Genomic DNA, 22,969 nt, shown 5'->3' with positions numbered 1-22,969 from the left:
TCTGTTTCTGTTTTATAAATAAGTTCACTTGTGTCATTTTTTAAAAAATTAGATTCTAAATGAGTGATATCATATGATATTTGTCTTTCTCTGTCTGACTTACTTCACTTAGTACATTTGATGTCTTTTTAAGTCTCTTAATTTAAAGTCCCCCCTTCATCCCTTTCTTAATTCCTTACAATTTATTTGTTGAACAACCTGGGCCATTTGAAGTATAGAGTTTATCACAGTCTGGATTTTGCTGATTACGTACTCATAATGCAGTTCTGAATGGTCCTGTGTTCTCAATATTTCCTGCAAATTGGCAGCTGGATCCAGAGGCTGAATCAGACTCAGATTTGATCACTTCGGCAAGACTCTAAGAAGCATATAAATACAGTCTCTATGCTTGCAATTCTTTTCAGGTGTTGATGTTTATTGCCAGTGGCCATTTATTCGTTGAGGATGCCATTAATTCTACAATTTTATTTATTCATTGAAATACTTTCATAAAGAGAAACATCCTCTTACCTACTATTTGGTTTCTGAGGGTACGGTTCACATAGGAGAGGCAGAATAAATGTTTGATTCTTTTTTCACCAGTTTTGAAGATAATAAATTGAATCCCTATCATCCTCCAAAGTTGACCACTTTAAAAAATACCACTATGAAAAAAATATATATCATTATGAACCTATGGATTTATATATATTTGATGGGTTTCAATCATCAATTAGAATTGTTGTTATTATTGAACTGCCAAGTGCCCCAACTTTGGCCAGTGGAGTCTCATTATACTGGCTCCTTGGTTCTTTTGACGTGACTCTAGTAATCTTTTTTTTTTTTTTTTTGGCTGCGTTGGGTCTTCTTTGCTGCGCGTGGGCTTTTGGGCTTTCTCTAGTTGCGGTGAGCAGGGGCTACTCCTTGTTGCGGTGCATGGGCTCCAGGCAAGCGGGCTTCAGTAGTTGTAGTGCGTGGGCTCAGTAGTTGTGGCTTGTGGGCTCTAGAGCGCAGGCTCAGTAGTTGTGGTGCACGGGCTTAGTTGCTCCACGGCATGTGGGATCTTCCCAGACCAGGGCTCGAACCCGTGTCCCCTGCATTGGCAGGCAGATTCTTAACCACTGTGCCACCAAGGAGGTCCCGACTCTAGTAATCTTTGATAGCTTTCCTTCTGTTTGGTTTGACAAAATATTCCTGGGTCATCTTCTATACTTCTTGCCCCAGACTGCAATCAACCATTTCTCTAAGAAGCCTTCAGTTTTTTAAGTAAGAAATTATATTTCAAGACCACCGCCAGGCCTTTTCAGTGGACAGAACTACAGATTCAGTGGATAGACTATATATATAGTACACACACATACACACACTAAAATAATTCAGGAGTACATAGTGATACTTTCAATTCAAATTAAAGACTCAAGAACTTTTACTTAATCTCCTCTGGCTCCTTTCTTCCATACTGAGAATCTTAGTTTTTAAGGACACAGGAGATGATAGAATATTCCATAATTACTCATTTCTTTTATCTCATACACAAAGCACTCTCAGAATAACAATATTAATACTACCACCAATATGATTACTTAAAACATTAAAAAAGTATTTTGCAAATGCAGTTGCCATTCTCCACCTCATTAAACAACTTTGTAGTGAATCTACATTGTCAGGGCATATAGTCATGATATGCTATACTCTTTTTTCTTCTTAGCTCCTATGTAGTTTTAGTTCTACAAGTAATCTTATAATATTCACCTCCAGTCCTTAAGTCACTCTACTCATTTTGGTTATCTGAAGTTAGTTTTCTACTAGATTCCCCAGGAAAAGCCCTTGGGAACAGTATTCTCTGAGATCTTACATGTTGATAAGTTTGTGTCCTTTATACTTATTAAGTCTTTTGCTAGGTTCACACTTTACTTTCTTGAGTCTCTTAAATATGTTACTTCATTCATAAAGTATTTGAAAAGTCTAATGATAATCTAATATTCCCTTCTAAGTCATGTGTTGTGTATTTTTTTAGATGGCCAAAGTATTTTTTTCTTTAAAGTTTAGTCATTTTATTAGAATGTCTTGGTGCTGGTCATTTGGGGACTATATTCTCAGCTTTGAAGTATGATCTTTGAATGTGTAGCTTCAAATTTTTCTTTATTTCAGGAAAATTTTCTTCAATAGTTTTTAGTGTTTGTTCTGTTCCCTTTTTTTTTTTCTTCTTCAGGGACTCTATCTCTCTCTCTCTCTATCTATCTGACTGTCTATCTATCTATATTTTAATCTTCTTTGCCTATTTTCAGTATTGGTCATTGTGTTTCAAATCCTTTTTACCTTTCTTCATTTCTTTTTGATTTAAAATTTTTTCTTTTCCATTTTATTTAAGGCATTATCTATTGTGTTTATTTGCTGTTGTGTACTTTCTAGTTTGGTCTTCATTTCTAAAATGATTTTTTTCTTTCATTTCTAATTCTTTCCTGAGACCTGTCACCTCATTTCTGAGTTTTTCTTTTTTTTTATTATATGAAACATATATTGTTATTTATCAACATTTTTAAAAGGACATGATATAGAGCAAGTATTGTTTTCCAAACTTATTTGAGCACACAGTTATACTAATATATCACAAATAAATGGTTCTATAGGAGGAATAAATGAGAGCTCATGGGCAAGAACTAAGGAAACGTATTAAAGAGAGACGTATTTTCAAGAGTGTGACCATCAGTAGCTTCAACTAATCATGTCTTAAACTTGACCAGTTGATTGGAATCCCCTGGCTTAGATAATAACTGATTTTTTTCTTGAGTCCAGTAGGGGGAGCCCCTGAGCAGATGCCAACGTATCTTAGGAATATACAGTTTGGTGCTGAAAACAAGATACACATACATTTGAAAACAAATAAATATATCATCTGAATGGGATGGGGACTAAGTTTGGAAAGAATTTCTCAGGGAGACCTGATTTGTGCATTTGGCTAGTAACAATTGGCCAAGAGGGTAGGGACATCATAGGATATATAAAATGGCCTTGGAAGCAAGGAATGGTGGGATTAAAAAAAAGCATACTGGCTTGCTTAAAGTGGGGGCACCAAAGTAAAGACATTTTAAGATTGAAGGAAGATCAAATTTTAGATTTGATAGGAAAGGCACTAGGACCACTGTCAATTTTTTAGTACGCTGGGTGAGGCAAGAGATTCAGGTCAAAAGATTTCAACGGGGACTTCCCTGGCGGCGCAGTGGTCAAGAATCCACCTGCCAATGCAGGGCACACAGATTCGAGCCCTGGTCTGGGAAGATCCCACATGCTGCGAAGCAACTAAGCCTGTGTGCCACAACTACTGAGCCTGTGCTCTAGAGCCCGCGAGCCATAACTACTGAGCCCACGTGCCACAACTACTGAAGCCCACGTGCCTAGAGCCTGTGCTCCACAACAAGAGAAGCCGCAATGAGAAGCCTGTGCACCACAACTAAGACCCAATGCAGCCAATAATAAATAAATAAATTTATTTTTTTAAAAAAAGATTTGAATGTTATTTGCCTGAGATAGTACTGAGTTTTTCTTTTCTTGTTTTTTTAACATCTTTTTTTAAATTAATTAATTTATTTATTTATGGCTGAGTTGGGTCTTTGTTGCTGCGTGCAGGCTTTCTCTAGCTGCGGCAAGCGGGGGCCACTCTTCATTGCAGTGCACAGGCTTCTCATTGCGGTGGCTTCTCCTGATGTGGAGCACGGGCTCTAGGCACGTGGGCTTCAGCAGTTGTGGCACATGGGCTCAGCAGTTGTGGGTCGCGGGCTCTAGAGCACAGTCTCAGTAGTTGTGGCGCATGGGTTTAGTTGCTCTGCGGCATGTGGGATGTGGGATCTTCCCAGACCAGGGCTCAAACCGGTGTCCCCTGCATTGGCAGGCAGACTCCCAACCACTGCACCACCAGGAAAGCCCTTTTTTTTTTTTTTTTTGGTGGTAGTTGTGTCCCCTGCGTTGGTAGGCAGATTCTTAACCACTGCGCCACCAGGGAAGCCCTATAATGTTTGTTTTAACATGTCATATGCATGTTAAAGAAACTAAGAGAAGAAAAAAAATTTTTTAAGCCAGACTTTTATAATAACCAACAGTATTAGTTTCCTATGGCCACTGTAACAAATTACCAAATTTAATGATGTAAAACAACACAAATTTGTTACCAAACTTAGTGGTGTAAAACAGCACAAGCTTATTACCTTACAGTTTTGGAGGTCAGAGGTCTGAAATGGGTCTCATTAGGCTAACGTCAAGGTGCCAGAAGGGTTGCATTCTTTTCTAGAGGCTCTAGGGCAGAATCTGTTTCCTTGCATTTTCCAGCTTCTAGAGGCCATCTGCTCTCTGACGCTGACTCTTCTGCCTCCTTCCTCCACTTATAAGGACATCTGTGACTACATTGGGTCACATAATCCAGGATAATCTCTCGATCTCAAGGTCAGCTGATCAGCAACCTTAACTCCATCTTCAATCTTAATTCTCCTTTGTAACCTATCATATTCATAGATTCTGGAGTTTAGGTCAGGGATGTCTTTAATGGGTCATTATTCCGCCTACAATACTGACATATTTATTATTTTTGGTGATCTCCCTTCCTGTGGATTATTTGGTGTCATTTTCCTTTAGTCTGAAGAACTTTCCTTAGCATTTCTTGTAGTACAGATCTGGTGGTGATGATTTTCTGTTTTTATTGATCTGAAATTGTCTTTATTTTGTTTTTTTTAATTAAAATAAACTTTATTGAGATATAATTTGCATATAAGAAAATGAACCCATTTTAAGTTACAGTTTGATGAGTTTTGAAAATGTATACACTGATGTAATCATCATTACAATCAATACATAGAACATTTTCATCACCTCAAAAATTTATCTCATGACCCTTTGCAGCCAGTCTCTCTACTGCCCTGGCCCCAAGCAACCATAGATCTGCTTTGTATTAATGAAGATTAGTATTTCGTTTTAGAATTTCATGTAAGTAGGATAATACAACATGTACTTTTTTTATGTGTGGCTTTTTTTGTTCAGCATCATGTTTTTGAGGTTCATACATATTTTATGGATCAAAAGTTTGTTACTGGGACTTCCCTGGTGGCACAGTGGTTAAGACCCCACACTCTCAATGCAGGGGGCCCACGTTCGATCCCTGGTACAGGAACTAGATCCCACATGCATGCCGCAACTAAGAGTTTGCATACCACAACTAAGGAGCTGGCGAGCTGCAACTAAGGAGCCTGTGAGCCGCAACTAAGGAGCCCGCCTGCCGCAACTAAGGCCCGACGCAGCCAAATAAATAAATAAAGATTAAAAAAAAAAAACTTAAAAAAAAAGTTTGTTACTTGTAATTGCTGAGTAGTATTCCACTGTATGAATATACCACAATTTGTTAATCCATTCACTTATTGATGTACATTTGTGTTGTTTTCAGTTTGGGGCTCTTATGAATTAAGATTCTGTGAACATTCATGTACAGGCTATTTTGTAAACATTTGTTTCTCAAATAAAAGCTCTCTTGGATAAATACAGGAGTGGAATGGATGGGTCATGTGGTAAGTATAATTTTACAAGAAACTACCAACACTTTTCTGAAAATGCTTATACCATTTTACACTCCAACCAGCAATGTATATAAGTGCCAGTTGCTCTACATCCTCACCAACACTTAACATATTGTCTTTTTAATTTTAGCTATTTTAGTAGCTATGTAGTGGTATTTCGTTTGCAGACATTTCCTTTATGTCTTTGAAACTTAATAACAGCTGAATTAAATTAACATCTGAGTCATCTTGGGGATTTTGTTGACTGACTTATAACACTTCCTGTTTCTTCACTTGCCCACTATTTTTGTTAGATACTGGACATTAAGAGTGATATGTCCCAGGATTCTAGATTCTGTTATGTTCCTTTGAAGAATGGTTTTTGTTCTTGCAGGAAGCTAGCTTGGCTAGACTTCAACTCCAAATCCTCTCTCCAGCAGGCAAAAGCTGATATCCTCACCCAGTTCTTTCACCTTTTAGCTGTTGCTTTTTTTTTTTTTTTTTTTTTTTTTTTGTGGTACGCGGGCCTCTCACTGTTGTGGCCTCTCCCGTTGCGGAGCACAGGCTCTGGACGCACAGGCTCAGCGGCCATGGCTCACGGGCCCAGCCGCTCCGCGGCATGTGGGATTTTCCCGGACCGGGGCACGAACCTGCGTTCCCTGCATCGGCAGGCAGACTCTCAACCACTGCGCCACCAGGGAAGCCCGCTTTTTTTTTTTTTTAAACTGGGCTGCCTGGTGTTAACCCTGTGCATGTGTAGGTTAGCAGTCAAACAAGGATTGGGGGGGATTATTTTATGCAAATATTGGGGATCCCCCGCCCTGCTATTCTCTGCTTTCCAGGATTTCTCCTCTAACTCTGGCTGTTCTGCCAGCCCCAAACTCTAATCTCTAACACCTCAAGGCAGTAAAGCTGTGTCTTTTCCCCACCAGAGCTGCTTGCAGGTTGGGGAATGCTCTCAGCAAAATGCCACAGATTCACAAATCTCACCAGTTGCGGTTGTTTTCCAAGGTTACTTACCTCCAGTTTTGCTTACTTTTGGTCACTCTCCAGTGCCTTCAAATAATTAAAAAAATTTTTTTCCCCAAATTTTGTAATTGTTATTCATGAAAGGTAAGTCTGACTGAACTTATCTGCCATCACTGGAAACCAGAACCAGAAATACTTCACTTGGCTGTGGCAAAGCAAAAATCTACGTTTTCCAAGTGCCTGAAACCTTCTTTACCTGTTCAGGGAGCCTCTTCTCCTTTACGAACCTTTGACTCCACATTGGGCACCCCTGGGCCCCCCTGAGCTACTACAACACTCCCTTTTTCACAAGTAGTGGAACTCCCTGTTTTTCAATGGGCACAAGGCCATCTGGAATAAAGACTATATTTCCCAGCTTCTGCATTTATATGTGGCTGAGGTAATGTAATATAGGTCTTTCAGGTCGGGTTCTTCGGAGTCAGAAGCTGGGAAGGAATTTGGGGTGCTAGATACTCATTACAAATGAACAGCTATGAGAAAAAGGGTGCAGGAACAGGACTGGGCAGAGAAAGAAGTCAAACTGTGAAGCTGCAGGCAACTCAGTGGGGAGCTCTGTATCACTTACTGCCTGTCAGAGTGTACCTTGTTGGGCCCAAATTGTTGGGCCTTTATAGTCTCACTCTCTCAGTCACCTGATGCAAGCTACTATGGGATAGTATGACCCCAAGTAAAGTGGGTCTGTGCAGCATGAAGGAGCCAACTGCCAGAGGCTGTTTGATAATAACCACATTCTCTACAGATGGGCAGTGCATTAGGGTTCTCCAAAGAAACAGAACCAATAGAATATCTATATCTATCTCTCTCTATATATATCCATGTACCTATCTCTATATCTATCTATCTACCATATATATATATAGAGAGAGAGAGAGACAGACAGAGAGAGACAGAGAGACAGAGAGAGAGACAGAGAGAGAGACAGAGAGACAGAAAGAGAGATTTATTATAAGGAATTGGCTCACACTATATGGAGGCTGACAAGTCCCAAGATCTGCAGGGTGAATTGGCAAGCTGGAGACCCAGGGGAGCCAATGATGTAGTTCCAATCTGAAGGCTGGCAGGCTCAAGATCCAGGAAGATCTGATGTTTCAGTTTAAGTCTGAAGGCAGGAAAAAACAGGTGTCCCAGTCTGAAGGCAGTCAGGCAGAATGAATTCTCTCTTAGTCAGGGGAGGGTCAGCCTTTTGGGTCTAGTCAGGCTTTCAACTGATTGGATGAGGCCCTCCCACATTAGGGAGGGCAATCTGCTTTATTCAATCAACTGATTCAAATGTTAATCACCTTCAAAACACCCTTACACTCAGAATGTTTGATCAAATATCGGGGCACCATGTGGTCTAGTCAAGTTGACACATAAAATTAGCCATCACAGACAGCAAGTCATTTCTTACATCATCCCTGTGTCTACCTTGATGGGCAACATCCAGAAAGTTTTCTTAAAGCGTGGAAAGTCCAATTCTTTGTCCTTTCCTCTTTCCCGCTGGTTTAAATGCAGGCAGAATATCTGGAAATTTAGCAGGCAATTTTGACTGTGAGGTGGAATTCACATGCTGAAGATGGGGAAGAAAAAAGAAGCTGACAACTTTGTAAAACCCACACTACCAGCCTTGAATTGCCTGTCTCTGGCCTTTTCTGCGAAGGAGAAATAAACTTATCTTTTGTAAGGTACTGTTATTTTGGATTTTCTACAACTTGCAGCCAAACCTAATTGTAATTAATATAGCTCCTTTCTCCCTGAAGGACTAGAGTTTATAAATTCATAAATAAGGTAGGTTATAATATTCATGAAGATAGAGACTATATCTTATTCAACACTCTTTCCCCAGTGCCTCACATCAGAGTGCCTGGCACATGATAATGGTAGTAACCACATCTGGCACTTTTATATGTATCAGGCATTGTCCTAAGTGTTTTATATACATAACATGTAATTATGAGTTATAGGTATGAGGTGGCTATTATTACTCCATTACGGTGTTCATTTAGGTTCAGAGAAGTTAAGGAACATAATACATGCCAAGGTTATAAAGGTAGTAAGTGGACAGCTGAGATTTGAACCCAGGCAGTCTAGCTTTTTTTTTTTTTTCTTTTGCGCCCACGCCATGTGGCATGTGGCATGAGAGATCTTAGTTCCCCGACCAGGGATTGAATCCACACCCCCTGCATTGGGAGCGCAGAGTCTTAACCACTGGATCGGCAGGGAAGTCCCCAGGCAATCTAGTTCTTAACTACTACTCCATCCCGCTTCTCATAGATGCCTGTTTAGTGAGTAGGTATTCAATAAATGCTTGTGAAATGAATGGAAATCCCCAGGCTTCCACACCTGTGGCCTGAAGGTAGCTGAAGCCATATGTGGGCCTAAAGTGTGTGCAGGCCCAATCATTTCTAGTATCTGGGGTTGCCCAGAGGGGTCTCAGCAGCTGGGCTGCCCCTGGTCTGTGGTGGCACATGTCACTGAGTGAAAGAGGTGCACTGGTCTCTCTCTGAGCTTCAATTTCTTCAATTATAAAATAAGGACAGGGCTTCCCTGGTGGCGCAGTGGTTAAGAATCTGCCTGCCAACGCTGGGGATGCGGGTTCGAGCCCTGGTCCGGGAAGATCCCACATGCCACAGAGCAAATAAGCCTGTGTACCACAACTACTGAGCCTGCGCTCTAGAGCCCCTGAGCCACAACTACTGAAGCCTGTGTGCCTAGAGCTGGTGCTCCGCAACAAGAGAAGCCACCGCAATGAGAAGCCCGTGCACCGCAACAAAGAGTAGCCCCCGCTTGCCCCGACTAAAGTAGCCCCCAACTAAAGACCGTATGCAGCAACGAAGATCCAATGCAGCCAAAAATAATAAATAAACAAAATAAGGATAACAATACCTACCAACAGGGTTTTTGTAAGAATTAAATAATATGTAGGAAGTGCTTGGGAAAGTGCCAGGCATATGGTAAATGCTGACTAAAAGTCAGCTACGAGTATTATTATGATTTTAATGTAATTGTGGCTATTAGTTCATCTTTTTGTTTTTAAAAATGGCTTTATTGGGATATAATTCATATACCATACAATTCACTTGTTTAAAGTGTACAAGTCAATGGTTTTTAGTACATTCACAGAGTTGGGCAGCCATCATCAGAATCAATCTCAGAGCATCTTCGTCACCTGCACATGACACCCAGCACTCATAAGCAGTCCTACTCTTCCCTGCCTCCCTCCTATCCCCAGGCAACCACTAATCTACTTTCTGTCTCTATAGATTTGCCTATTCTGATTATTTCATGTAAAGGGAAATCATAAAATGTGTGCCTTTGTGTCTGGCTTCTTTCACTTAGTGTAATGTTTTCAAGGTTCGTCCATGTTGTAATGTGCATCAGTACTTAATTTCTTTTTACCGCTGAATACTATTCCATTGTATTTTATTTATCCACTCATCAGTTGATGGACATTTGGCATAAATTCAGCTTTTTTTTTTTGCGGTACGCGGGCCTCTCACTGTTGTGGCCTCTCCCGTTGCGGAGCACAGGCTCCGGACACGCAGGCTCAGCGGCTATGGCTCACGGCCCCAGCCGCTCCGCAGCATGTGGGATCTTCCCGGACCTGGGCACGAACCTGTGTCCCGTGCACCGGCAGGTGGACTCTCAACCACTGCGCCACCAGGGAAGCCCATAAGTTCAGCTTTAATCCTCACAATAGTCCTGTGAAGCTGGCTGCCCAGGAATTACCATTATTTCCATCTTATAGATGAGGAAGTTGAGGCCCAGAAAGAGAAAATGATGTGCTCAAGGTCACACATCAATTTAGAGGCAGTCTTCTGACCACTGGTCAGTTTCCAGTGGCCCACAGATGCAATGATGAAGTACAGGCTTGTGGCTCATGTATGTATATGGATGTACCAGGCTTTTGAGAGGGGAAGAGAAATCATGGTCCAGCAGTTCTGGCCTGGCTCCAGTCCACAGCTCAGCTCAGCTGGCTCTAGTCTGCCAGCTCAGGGTCCACCAGCTCAGCTCCTGGGAGGCAAGAGCCTCCATCAGGCTTCCTTTCTGTGTCTAGGGCAGATAGGAAGCCCTTTAAGAATCCAGATTTTGGGACTTCCCTGGTGGTGCAGTGGTTAAGATTCTGCCCTTCTAATGCAGGGGGCCCAGGTTCGATCCCTGCTCTGTGAACTAGATCCCACATGCATGCCACAACTAAGGAGCCCGCCTGCCGCAACTAAGGAGCCCATCTCCAGCAACTAAGACCTGGCGCAACCGAATAAATAAATTACTAATAATAATAATTAAGAAAAAAAAAGAATCCAGATTTCACTTGGCTGTCTCATTGCCAGATTTTACCTCTGGGGTCCCTACTGGAGGTCAGCCACACAAGTAAGAGAATGGGGATAGAATATGGAGGAGGCAAAGTAGGCTGAGACCCTTAGCTCAATAGGAAGACTTTCCCCAGTGTGACCTTTCCCTACTTTTCAGTCTCCTGCTCTCACCAAGGCCATGCATCCCAACTTTCAGTTTCATACACCTGTGCTCTAATACACACTGCTCCTTCTCTCTGAGATTCTGCTCTCTGCCAGTTGTATTAATTAATTATTCCTCCATTTATTTTTTACAACCTAGCTCAAACATCATTTAAAAGTAATAATAATAGGAACTTCTGCTACTGGGAATATGGGAGTAGATGTATTTTTCCCTATTCCTCCCACTAAGTACAACTAAAAATCCTGGACTTTATATATAAAACAAAAATAAGAAGACTGAAAGACAGAGAGAGGAGAGACTGGCTAGGAACCTTGGGATTCCTAGGAATTCCTGAGGAATGACATGGTGGTGAGTTCCCTGAGTTTTTTTAGAGCTGAAGAAACTGGCAACCAGAAATGCCAACGAGTACAGACCAAAAGAGCCCCATAAAAGCCTGTTTTCTCTAGCCAAAGGACCAAGGAAAAGAGGCAGCTCAGCAAGGAGAAAATCGTCTAGACAAGAAGTGCTCTGGCCTAGCTAAACAACACAGAAAAAAACGGTAGCCCTACCTTACCCATGTCAGCAAAGGCCACGTGTGCAGCCTAGATTTTCTGCTTTGGGGGGTACCCCAACATCCCCACTTGGGAGGTGTCAGAAAAGGTCAAGTAGGGTGCTGCACTCACATTTCTGCCCAGCAGTAAGGAGAAGTCCCCCGCCTCAGGTATCAATGGAAGCTGTGTAAGGAACCTGGACTTCTACGTATACCTGGCAGTAACTTGGCACTGCCCTCACTTCTCCTGCCTGAACAGTGTCCAAAAAAAAAAAAAAGCCAGCTAAAACAGAAGGTTTAAATAAGATCTAGAGTCTCATAACATCCAGGAAAATATCCAGGTTACAAAAAACAAAAAAGACACTTGCCATATTTTCTATTTTTTGAGAGAAAAGGAAATCCAACAGATGCCAATATCACAATAACAGAGATATTAGAATTATCTGGCAAAGATTTTAAAGCAGCCATCATAAAAATTCTGTGAGCCATTACAAACATGCTTGAAATAAACGCAAAAGAATGGAAAGTCTCAGCATGGAAACAGAAAGTCCAGTGAAGACATAGAAGATATAAAGAACCAATTCTAAGTTTGGGACTAAAATACAGTAACTTTTGATTTAAAAAACTCAATGGATGGTTTCAATGGAAGAATGGACAGAGCGGACATAGGAAAGTATCTGTGAACACAAAGATACAACAACAGAAATTCTCCAGTCTGAACAGGGAGAGAAAAAAAAGGCTCAAGGACTGGTGGGACTACAGCAAAAGATATGACATTCATGACAGAGTCCAAGAAGGACAGGAGAAAGAGGGACGGGGTGAAAAGGTACTGGGAGAAACAATAGCTGAAAATCTCCAAAATTTGTCAAGAAACATAAACCTACAAATTCAAGAAACTGAGCAAACTCCAAACAGGACAAAACCAAAGAAATCCACATCAAGACACATCATAAACTTCTGACAATGACAAAGAAAACATCTTAAAAGCAGCCAGACCAAAAAAAGAAAACAAAAAAACAAAAAAAAACACACCTTACCTATAGGTGAAAAATAATTAGAATGACAACAGATTTCTCATCAGAACCATGGAGGTCAGAAGGAAGTAGCACAATATTTTTCAAGTGCTGTCAATCCAGAATCCTATACCCAGTAAAAACGTCATTCAGGAATGAAGGGGACATCAAGACATTCTCAGATAATAGAAAACTAAGAAAATTTATCACCAGCAGACATACCTAAACAAATAACTAAAGGAAGTTCTCTAAGCAGAAAGAAAACAATATGAAAGAAGGAACCCTAGAACATCAGGAAAGGAGAAAGAATACAGTAAGAAAACATATGGGTAAACACAATAGGATTTCATTCTCTTCTTAAGTTTTCTAAATTATAATTGAAGCAAAAATTACAACACTTTCTGATATTGTCCTAAGTGTTTGTAGAGGAAATATTTAAGGCAATTATAATAAATGGCGGAGAGTCAAAGGAGGTAAGGACAGTTAAAGATTCTATACTTGAACTAGTAAAGTGATGACACCAGTAGACTGGGACAAATTATGGATAAAATGTAATACCTAGAGCAACTACTAAAAAAAAGCTATACAAACACATACATTCAAAAGCACTATAGGACTTCCCGGGTGGCACAGTGGTTAAGAATCCACCTGCCAATGCGGGGGACACGAATTTGATCCCCGGTCTGGGAAGATCCCACATGCTGCGGAGCAACTAAGCCCATGTACCACAACTACTGAGCCTGCACTCTAGAGCCCGCGTGCCACAACTACTGAAGCCCACGCACCTAGAGCCTGTGCTCTGTAACGAGAGGAGCCACCTCAATGAGAAGCCTGTGCACCGCAACAAAGAGTAGCCCCCACTTGCCACAACTAGACAAAGCCTGCATGCAGCAATGAAGACCCAACTCAGCCAAAAATAAAAATAAATACATTTATACAAAAGCACTATAAATAAATCAAAATGAAATGCTAAAAATGTTCCCATAGGGAGCAAGTAATGCAGGCAAAAGGAAACAGAGAAATGAAAAACAGAGAACAAACAGAAAGCAAAACAAAACAAAATGGCAGACTTAAGCATTAAGCCCTAACATAGCCACAGTTATAGTTGGAGACCTCAGTATCCTTCTCACAGCAATTAAAAGAACAACTTGACACACAATCAGCAAAAATATAGACATCTACAATAACACCATCAACTAACAAATCTAATGAATATTACATAACACTCCACCAAACAACAGCAGAATACACATTCTTTTTGAGTGCTCACTGAACATATACCAAGATAGAGCATATCCTCAATAATAAAACAAATCTCAACAACAACCAAAAAGAGTTGAAATCATATAGAGTGTGTTCTCTAGCCACAATGGAATCACTACACATCAATAACAGAAAGATAACAAGAAAATTTCTTAATACTTGGAACTAAAGAATACACTTCTAAATAATCCATTGGTCAAAGAGGAAGTTTCAAGGGAAAAAATACATTGAACTGGATGAAAATGAAAATACAACAAAATTTGTGGGACACAGCTACAGCAGTGTGGAGAGGAAAATTTGTAGCATATGTTAAAAAAGAAGAAAAATGTCAAATCAATAATGTAATCTCCTACCTCAAGAATCTAGAAAAAGAAGAGCAAAATAAACCCAAAGCAAGCAAAAGGAAGGAAAAAATGAAGACAAGAGCAGAAATCAATGAAATTGAAAACTGATTAACAGGTCTCAGTTGATCACTGACTGAATGATGATATAGAGAAGTTAATGCCACTGAAAGAAAAGTTTAATGTTACTACTCACAGCTCCCCTACAAAGGGGAGGCATAGCACACTATGCAAGACCATGGGGGAAGCACCAGTATTGGTCAGGAGGCAGAAAGGAGTGAGGGGCACAATCTTTATTGGGGTTTCCACAGGAAAGACACAGCAGGGCAGGAAAACAGTTTAGGATTGGCTAATTTGAATAATTCTAGTGGGCTTTGGTCTGTCCCTGGTCATCTGGTACTTGGCCCTGGGTGATTCAGGGCAGGGAAAATATTGGCTTGGAGTATGAGGGTTAAATAAAGGAAGTGGTTGGCATATAGACTTGGGATTGGTTGAACAGTCTGTAATATGATTTTCACATGCCTGCAAAAGCTAGGTTGCAAGGGAGATGCAAACAACTTTAATCATTAGTTTGTCCCTGTGATTAATGGGTGCCAAATAGACAAATGTAAAATCTAAGAAAACACAGTAAGAACAAAAGCAGTAGAGAAAATCAGTGAAACAAAGAGCTGATTCTTTGAAAAGATCAATCTGATAAATCTCTCGTAAGACTGCCAAGGAAAAAGAGAGAAGACACAAATTACTAATATTATGGATGAAATAAGGAATATCACTAAAGATGCTCAGACATCAAAAAAAATAGTAGGGGAACACTATAAGCTCTACACACATAAATTTAACAACTGGAACAAAAGGGACCAATTCCTCAAAAAAAATACAAACTACCACAACTTATCCAATATGAAATAGATAATTTGAATAGTTCTATAACTATTAAGGAAATTGAATTCCTACTTTTAAAAATCCCATAAAAGAAATCTCCAGGCATAGATGATTTCACTAGAGAATTCCACCAAACATTTAAAGAAAAATTAATACCAATTCTACACAATAGCTTCTAGAAAATAGAAGAGAAGGAAAAACTTCCTAATTCATTTTATGAAGTTAGTATTACCCTGATACCAAAACCAGACAAAACAGTACAAAAAAAGAAACTATAGATTAATATCCCTCATGAACTTAGATTCAAAAATTCTTAACAAAATATTAGCAGATAGAATTCTACAATCTATAAAAAGAATCATATACTATAACCATCCAGGGTTTATTTCAGGGATGCAAAGCCAGTTCAATATTCAAAAAGCAATTAATGTAATCCACCATATTAGCAGGCTAAAGAAGCAAAGTCACATGATCTTATCAACTGATACAGAAAAAGCTTTTGACAAAATTCAACAGCTATTCATGATAAAACTTCCCAGAAAAATAGGAATAGAGGGGAACTCCTCAATTTGTTAATGAACATCAACAAAAAACCTACTGCTAACGCTATACATAATGGTGAAAGACAATGTTTTCCCCCTAAGATTGGGAACAAGACAGGATGTCTTCTTTTGTCACTCTTATTCAACATAGTGCGGGAAGTTCTAGCCAGTGCAACAAGGCAAGAAAAGTAAATAAAAGGCATACATGGGGCTTCCCTGGTGGCGCAGTGGTTGAGAGTCCGCCTGCCGATGCAGGGGACACGGGTTTGTGCCCCGGTCCAGGAAGATCCCACATGCCGCGGAGCGGCTAGGCCCGGGAGCCATGGCCACTGAGCCTGCGCGTCCGGAGCCTGTGCTCCGCAACGGGAGAGGCCACAGCAGTGAGAGGCCTGCATACCGCACAAAAAAAAAAAAAAAAAAAGACATACACACTAGAAAGATAAATAAAAGTGTCCCTAAATGCAGATGACGTGATTGTTTACAGAGAAAATCCCAAGGAATCTTACCAAAAAGCCTCTTAGAACTAATAAGTGAGTTCATCAAGGTCACAGAATACAAAATAAACATACAAAAACCAATTGCATTTCAATATACTAGCAATGAACACGAGGAAAACAAAAATAAAAATATAATACCATTAACAATCACTCAAAAAAAAAAACTTAGGTGTAAATCTGAAAAAACATGTACTTGGGCTTCCCTGGTGGCGCTGTGGTTGAGAGTCCGCCTGCCGATGCAGGGGGCACGGGCTCGTGCCCCGGTCCGGGAGGATCCCGCATGCCGCGGAGCGGCTGGGCCCGTGAGCCATGGCCGCTGAGCCTGCGCGTCCGGAGCCTGTGCTCCGCAACGGGAGAGGCCGTGGCGGTGAGAGGCCCGCGTACCGCAAAAAAAAAAACCCAAAAAAACCCACATGTACTATACAGGATTTGTATACTGAAAACCACCCAATGCTGGTGAATGAAATAAAACAAAATCTAAATAAATGGAGAGACATACTGTGTTCACAGATTGGCAGATTCAACACAGTAAACATGTCAATTCTTTCCAAATTGATAAACAGGTTTAATGAAATTCCTATCAAAATCACAGCAAGAGTTTTTTGTAAACATAGATAAGATTATTCTCAAATTTATACAGAGAGGCAAAGGAACTAGAATAGCTAAAACAAATTTGAAAAAGAAAATAAAGTGGGAGGGATCAGTCTACCCAATTTCAAGACAAATACCTACAGTTATCAAGACTGTGTAGGGGCTTCCCTGGTGGCGCAGTGGTTAAGAATCCGCCTGCCAATGCAGGGGACACAGGTTCAAGCCCTGGTCCAGGAAGATTCCACATGCTGCGGAGCAACTAAGCCTGTGTGCCACGACTACTGAGCCTGTGCTCTAGAGCCCGTGAGCCACAACTACTGAGCCCGTGTGCCATAACCACTGAAGCCCGTGTGCCTAGAGCCCGTGCTCCACAACAAGAGAAGCCACTGCAATGAGAAGCCCGTGCACCACAACGAAGAGTAGTCCCCGCTCACCACAACTAGAGAAAGCCCTCATGCAGCAAGAAAGACCCAACACAGCCATAAATAAATACATAAAGAAAATAAATTTATATAAAAAAAAAGACTGTGTAGTACTGGTGGAGGAATAGGCACATAGATCAATGAAACAGGACAGAGATCCCAGAAATGTACTCACAAATATGCCCAATTGATTTTTGACAGAGGTACAAGAGCAATTCAATGAAGGAGAGATAGCCTTTTCAACAAATTGTTGTTGAAATAAATATCTGGGCCCAAATGGAGCCACTCCTGCTCGTGGTGATACAGAAATTTAGATAACCTTCAGGTCCCCGTAGATGCTCCACTTCAACAGAAACACACTATATCATCAGTCAATCCCCAAATGTCAAGCCAGCTCTGGGCTCTATACTTATTTCCTGTTCCTTCTCACCCCAAATGGGGTTGACTATGTGGCCCCAGTCAATCAGATATTTTCTGTTTTTCTCTTCCTGTTCATTATTCTTTATCCTATAAGCTTCCTGTCTTTTGTTCCATTTAGCAGTTTTCTGAATGGCTATTGTCTGCTTCATGAAGTGTTAAATTAAGTTTGTATCACCTAAATTATCTTCTTTAATCGTTTTTTTACATGGTGCTAGAGCAATTGAACATCGATAGGCAAAACAATGAGTCTCTACCTAAATATAACACATTATACAAAAATTAACTCAAAATGGATCACATATTTGAATGCAAAACATAAAACTTAAAACTTTTATGAAAAAACATAGGAGAAAATCTTTGGGATCTAGGGTTAGGTCAAGTGTTATTTTTTTTATTTTAAACCATTTTTTTTTGGCCACGCCACGCACCTTGCAGGATCTTAGTTCCCTGACCAGGCATGGAACCCGGGTCCCTGCAGTGAGAGCACGAAGTCCTAACCACTGGACCATCAGGGAATTCCCAGGTCAAGTGTTCTTAGAGTTGACACCAAAATCATGATCCATAAAAAGGAAAAACTGGGGACTTCCCTGGTGGCACAGTGGTCAAGGATCAGCCTGCCAACACAGGGGATACAGGTTCGATCCCTGGTCCAGGAAGATGCCGCAGAGCAACTAAGCCCGTGGACCACAACTACTGAGCCTGCGCACCACAACTACTGAAGCCCGTGCACCCTAGAGCCTGTGTGCCGCAACAAGAGAAGCCACCGCAATGAAAAGTCCACATACCAAAACGAAAAGGAGCCCCCACTCACCGCAACTAGAGAATGCCCACGTGCAGCAAAAAAGACACAGCGCGGCCAAAAAAAAAAAAAAAAGTTCAATGTCATTAGCAACTAGAGGAATGTAAGTTAAAATCACAACAATATATCACTTGACACTTATCGGAACAGCTAAAGTAAAAAATAGTGACAACACCAAATTTGTGAGGATGTGGAAAAACTGGATCACTCAAACATTGCTGGTGGGAATGTAAAATGATACAGCCACTCTGGAAAACAATTTGTGAGTTTTTTTTAAAAAAACTAAACATACAGGGCTTCCCTGGTGGCGCAGTGGTTGAGAGTCCGCCTGTTGATGCAGGAGACACGGGTTCGTGCCCCGGTCCGGGAAGATCCCACATGCTGTGGAGCGGCTGGGCCCGTAAGCCATGGCCGCTGAGCCTGAGCGTCCGGAGCCTGCGCTCTGCAACGGGAGAGGCCACAACAGTGAGAGGCCAGCATATAACAAACAAACAAACAAACAAACAAACAAAAAAACTAAACATACAAATACTCTATAGCCTAGCAATTGCACTCCTGGGCATTTATCCCAGAGAATAAAGACTTATGTTTACACAAAAATCTGCAAATGAATGCTTGTAGCAGTTCATAATAGCCAACACTGGAAACAACCTAGATGTCCTTCAACCTGTGACTAGCTAAATAAACTGAAGTACATCCACACCACAGAATACCATTTAGCAACAGTAAGAAACATATTGATATACATATGCTCAACAATCTAGATGAATCTCTGGAGAATCATGCTGAGTGAAAAAAGCCAGTTTTAGAAAGTTACTATTATATGATTCCATTTATATAACTTTTTTTTTTTTGCGGTATGCGGGCCTCTCACTGTTGTGGCCTCTCCCGTTGCGGAGCACAGGCTCCGGACCGGATGCACAGGCTCAGCGGCCATGGCTCACCGGCCTAGCCGACCAGGGAAGCCCTATATAACATTCTTGAAATGACAAAGCTATAGAAATGGAGAATAGATTACTAGTTACCAGGGATTAAGGAAGGGGTAGAAGTGAGAGGGGGAAGGAAATGGGTGTGGCTATGAAAGGGCAACATGAGGGATTCTCAGGAGGTGATGGAAAGTTCAGTATCTTGACTGCGTTTTTGTCAATAACCTGGTCTTGATGTCATACTATAGTTCTGCAAAATGTTACCATTAGGGGAAATGGAATAAAGGGTAAAGGGTACATGGGAGCTCTCTGTATTATTTCTTACAATTGCATGTGAATCTGCAATTATCTTAAAAATTTAATAAATAGTTAAAAAATCAGTAAGAAATTATCCCCTGCCCCACCCCAGGCAAATAGTAACAGTTATCATCAGAGGCAGATTTACCATAAAGCTAAAGGTAAACTTCAGGGCCGACCTGCACAGAGTGTTCTAATTGGGGAGAAGCCAGATTGCAACAGGAAGACTTTCTGATAAATTGCCTAGAGGTTTCAGAAGAAAGGGACCTAAATTTCCAAGATTCCGTAATTTAAAAAAATCTCATTCTAAATAAATATTAATGTGTACCTAATTTTAGAAGGTCTCAATAAGTACTTACAAAAGCTTCACGCCCCACAAAATTTGGCTCAGCCCCTCCTTACCATTCAGATCCTGGGTATTCTCACTAGGTGTGTGACCTTAGATTAGTATCTCTGAGCATTTCTTCATCTGTAAAATAGGGATGATAAATGGAATATTGCCTGCCATATCAGAAAACAAAGGGTGTCACAGTCTCAGCGATTGCAGCCGTGCAGCCAGCACTGAAGGTGGTGAGCCCTGAGGGAACTCAGGAAGGAAACAAAGAATACCTGCCATCTAGCAGCCTTCAGACTGCAGCCACTCCCTAAGGTGAGCCCTGAGGAAACTCAGGATGTGAAAGCACAGGGTACTGGCCCCAGATAGCTAAGGTGCATATCAAAGGAATGATTTCATTGAGCCCAGAATCTTACATCTTCCCATACATAGAAAAGCGTTAAATTCCTTAACATGCGATTTCTGGTTTTCTTTAATTAGTAATCTTTTGATGTTCCACACTACCTGCCCTTTGTTGCAAAACTCCTATATATCCTAGCTCCCCCCTCGCCTCCTCAGAGCAGTTCTTTCAGGGTTCCTTGAGATGCTGCCTCCTGGGCTTGAAGTCCTAAAAATTCCTGCCAAATAAAACAACTCTCAACTTTTTGGTTGTGAATGATTTTTAGTCCACAGGGACAATAATAAACCTACCTTACCGTTGTGAGCATTAAATGAATTATTATAACTAAGAAGCTTAGAAGTGCCTGGCAGTAAATGCTACGCGTATACCCTATTATTAGTGAGCACCTGGGTTGTGCCTGGCATTATACTGAGAATTTTAAGCACATTAATTTAATTCTCAGAATAGCCAAAGTACTAATATAATGTAAATTTTCGGTATGAAGTAATTGACGTTTTGAGAGACTGAGTCTACAGGTAGACTGAGTGTATAGGATTAGGCCTGACTCCGAAACCACACTACCACCAACACGGTTTTCCCTAGGAAAGGAAGGTAGCTTCCTCCAAGACACCCCAGACCTTAAGTTCACGTCCCCTGGGGGCTTTCACTGCCTTAGCCGACCACGTGGTAGGGAGTCCAGGAGGAAAAACTCCCTCCACCCCCAGCGGTGGAGGTGGGAAGGAGAGGGCCGGGCTAAGCGACATCTGACTCCAACCTCGACCTCCTCTCCAGGTTCGGCACAAACACACACACACACACACACACACACACACACACACACGTGCCACCTTTCTCAGCCTTCCGCACACGGGGGCAGGTCCTCCGCGGCCCCGTCGGAGGTAAACTGTCACTTCAGCTGCCGTCCGGGTAGCTCTCCGGCCTCCCGCAAACGGCAGTGGACCGGAGCCGGAGTCGTGCCCGCGGGTGCAAAAACCCGGCGGGCGCGCTCGCCCCTCCCACTTCGCCCAACGGCTCCCGCCACTGCAGGCCCCGCCCTATCGCTTAAGTCCCTCCTCCTCGCTCGTCCGTTTAGCCTACCCAGCTCCAGAGTCCAGGCCTCTCAGCGACCACAGCGCTAGGCCTGCCCCCGTCCTTGGGTCGCGAGCGCCGAAGTCATCGAACGCAGCCAATGGATGGTGCGGTGGCGGCACCGCGGGAGGTTCGATTGACCGGGCCTGGCGGGACCTGGGAGTCCTGGCGGCTGTTAACGCGCGCTTTGGGAAGAGGAAGGTTGAGGGGGAGTGATTGGGATTGAGCAGCCTTGCCGCTCTTTCCAGCCTCGCCTGGGATTACCCTCCTAAGGCCGGGTCTTCTACTTGTCCTGCCTGGACCCCTGCTCGGCCTCCCTCAGTCCGGCATCCGCACTCCTCCGGACTCGCCCTCCCCAGGCGTCGAATTTTCACCGCTGTAGCCTCTCTCCTGGCCTGTGATTACCCTTTCCACCCCGCAGCTACCCTCTGCCTTCACGTCCACCTGGGAACATTATCTCGACTCCACTCTGCTCAGTCTGGCAGTCTACCTTGCCTCTTTGCCCCATCCCAGACCTCTACTCATTTCTGCTTGGGTATTTCCTTTTTGGCCTTCTCTTCCGCCTCGGCTGCCTCAGCTAACTGGAGACCGACACTTTCACAGTTTGGGCCCAGACCTCAGCCCCTGGCTGTAATCCCTCCATCCATGCTCCCTCTTTAATTAGCCCATGCTCTCAGTAATGTAGCAGCCCGCTCTTTACCAGGCTGGTTCTGCGTTCTCAGCTGTTGGGTGCCTTTGACCTTTGGCTGATGGGTACTTGACATTTTATGTTCCTGGGCCCAGAATGGTAAATATGGGCCTAGGGGAGGCTGTGGCTAGCCCTATGGCGGTGTCTGATGGGCTCACTTTCCGTCCTCTCCTTACAGAGGAGGAGCTTAGCTCCCAGTCAGCTGGCCAAGAGAAAACCGGAAGGCGGACCCTGTGATGAGGAAGACTGGCGGCCTGAAGCAGTGGTGAGTCCTCTGACCTCAAGGGGATAGGGAAGGTGGGGGTGCAGGCTGTTGAGGCAGAAAGGAACCCTAGACCTGGTTTCTGGGGTTACATGGAGTGAACCCCGTCACCTCCAGAAGCCTCTTTCAGTAAACTTCAATGAGTGCTTACTATGTGTCAGGCATTGAACCACATAAATAAAATCTTTGTTCTCAAGGTGCTCATTAGAAGCTAATATGCCTCAATCTTCCTGGTTAGGAAGGGGCATTCCAAAGCAGAGAGCTGATTGGGTTGGGCTTTTGGCTCCCTTGGGAAAAAAAAGGGGGTTCCCCAACAGCAACTAGCAGCCCGCTCTTTTGCTCTTTGTCACCTGCCCAATGTCACAGAACAGTAGAGTGTAGTGGGCCTACCTTAGAGTCTGAGCTCCCTTGGGCCTAGATTGGAGGGGTAATGCCCCTCCAGTCCCTGCAAATACTCAAGGGCACTATGTTCGACTTTGGACTGGGCTCTGTCTTGGAGGCTTTCTGGGGCTGGCTGTGGGCAGGACCTGTGTAACCAAAATCAGTAGGAAGATGTAGTATGTATTTCAGAGAGCAATCCAAGAAGCAGTGTTTGGCCACTGGAACTTTGGAGGAAGAGATTAGCTAAGGAACTTCTCAAAGGCATTTTTGGGCGGGGTTAGTGAGTGAGTAAAAGCCTGTAGAGAGAGCGGAAG

At 42.4% G+C, this 22,969-nt stretch overlaps 1 protein-coding gene across 4 annotated transcripts in view; it reads left to right on the top strand.

The window, feature by feature from the left end:
- The first annotated feature begins 21,364 nt into the window (after positions 1-21,364).
- Positions 21,365-22,969, top strand: part of RAD54L (RAD54 like) — a 39,413-nt gene continuing 37,808 nt past the window's right edge. For 2 of the 4 annotated variants that reach the window (XM_089923325.1, XM_089923321.1), the window contains exon 1: positions 21,365-22,277. In XM_089923325.1, coding sequence (XP_089779451.1) covers positions 22,161-22,277 — 117 coding nt within the window. In that variant the 5' untranslated portion in view covers positions 21,365-22,160. The remainder of the gene's footprint in view (positions 22,278-22,969) is intronic. The other 2 variants (XM_022575605.2, XM_089923313.1) reach the window with 2 other exon arrangements.

The sequence above is a fragment of the Delphinapterus leucas genome, chromosome 1 (genome assembly GCF_059928025.1).
Source record: "Delphinapterus leucas isolate spDelLeu-1000000601 "Yukka" chromosome 1, BTC_Dleu_Yukka2, whole genome shotgun sequence".
NCBI lineage: Eukaryota > Metazoa > Chordata > Mammalia > Artiodactyla > Monodontidae > Delphinapterus > Delphinapterus leucas.
Note: the sequence above shows the minus strand (reverse complement) of the source record. Positions and strands in the feature narration are given on the sequence as shown.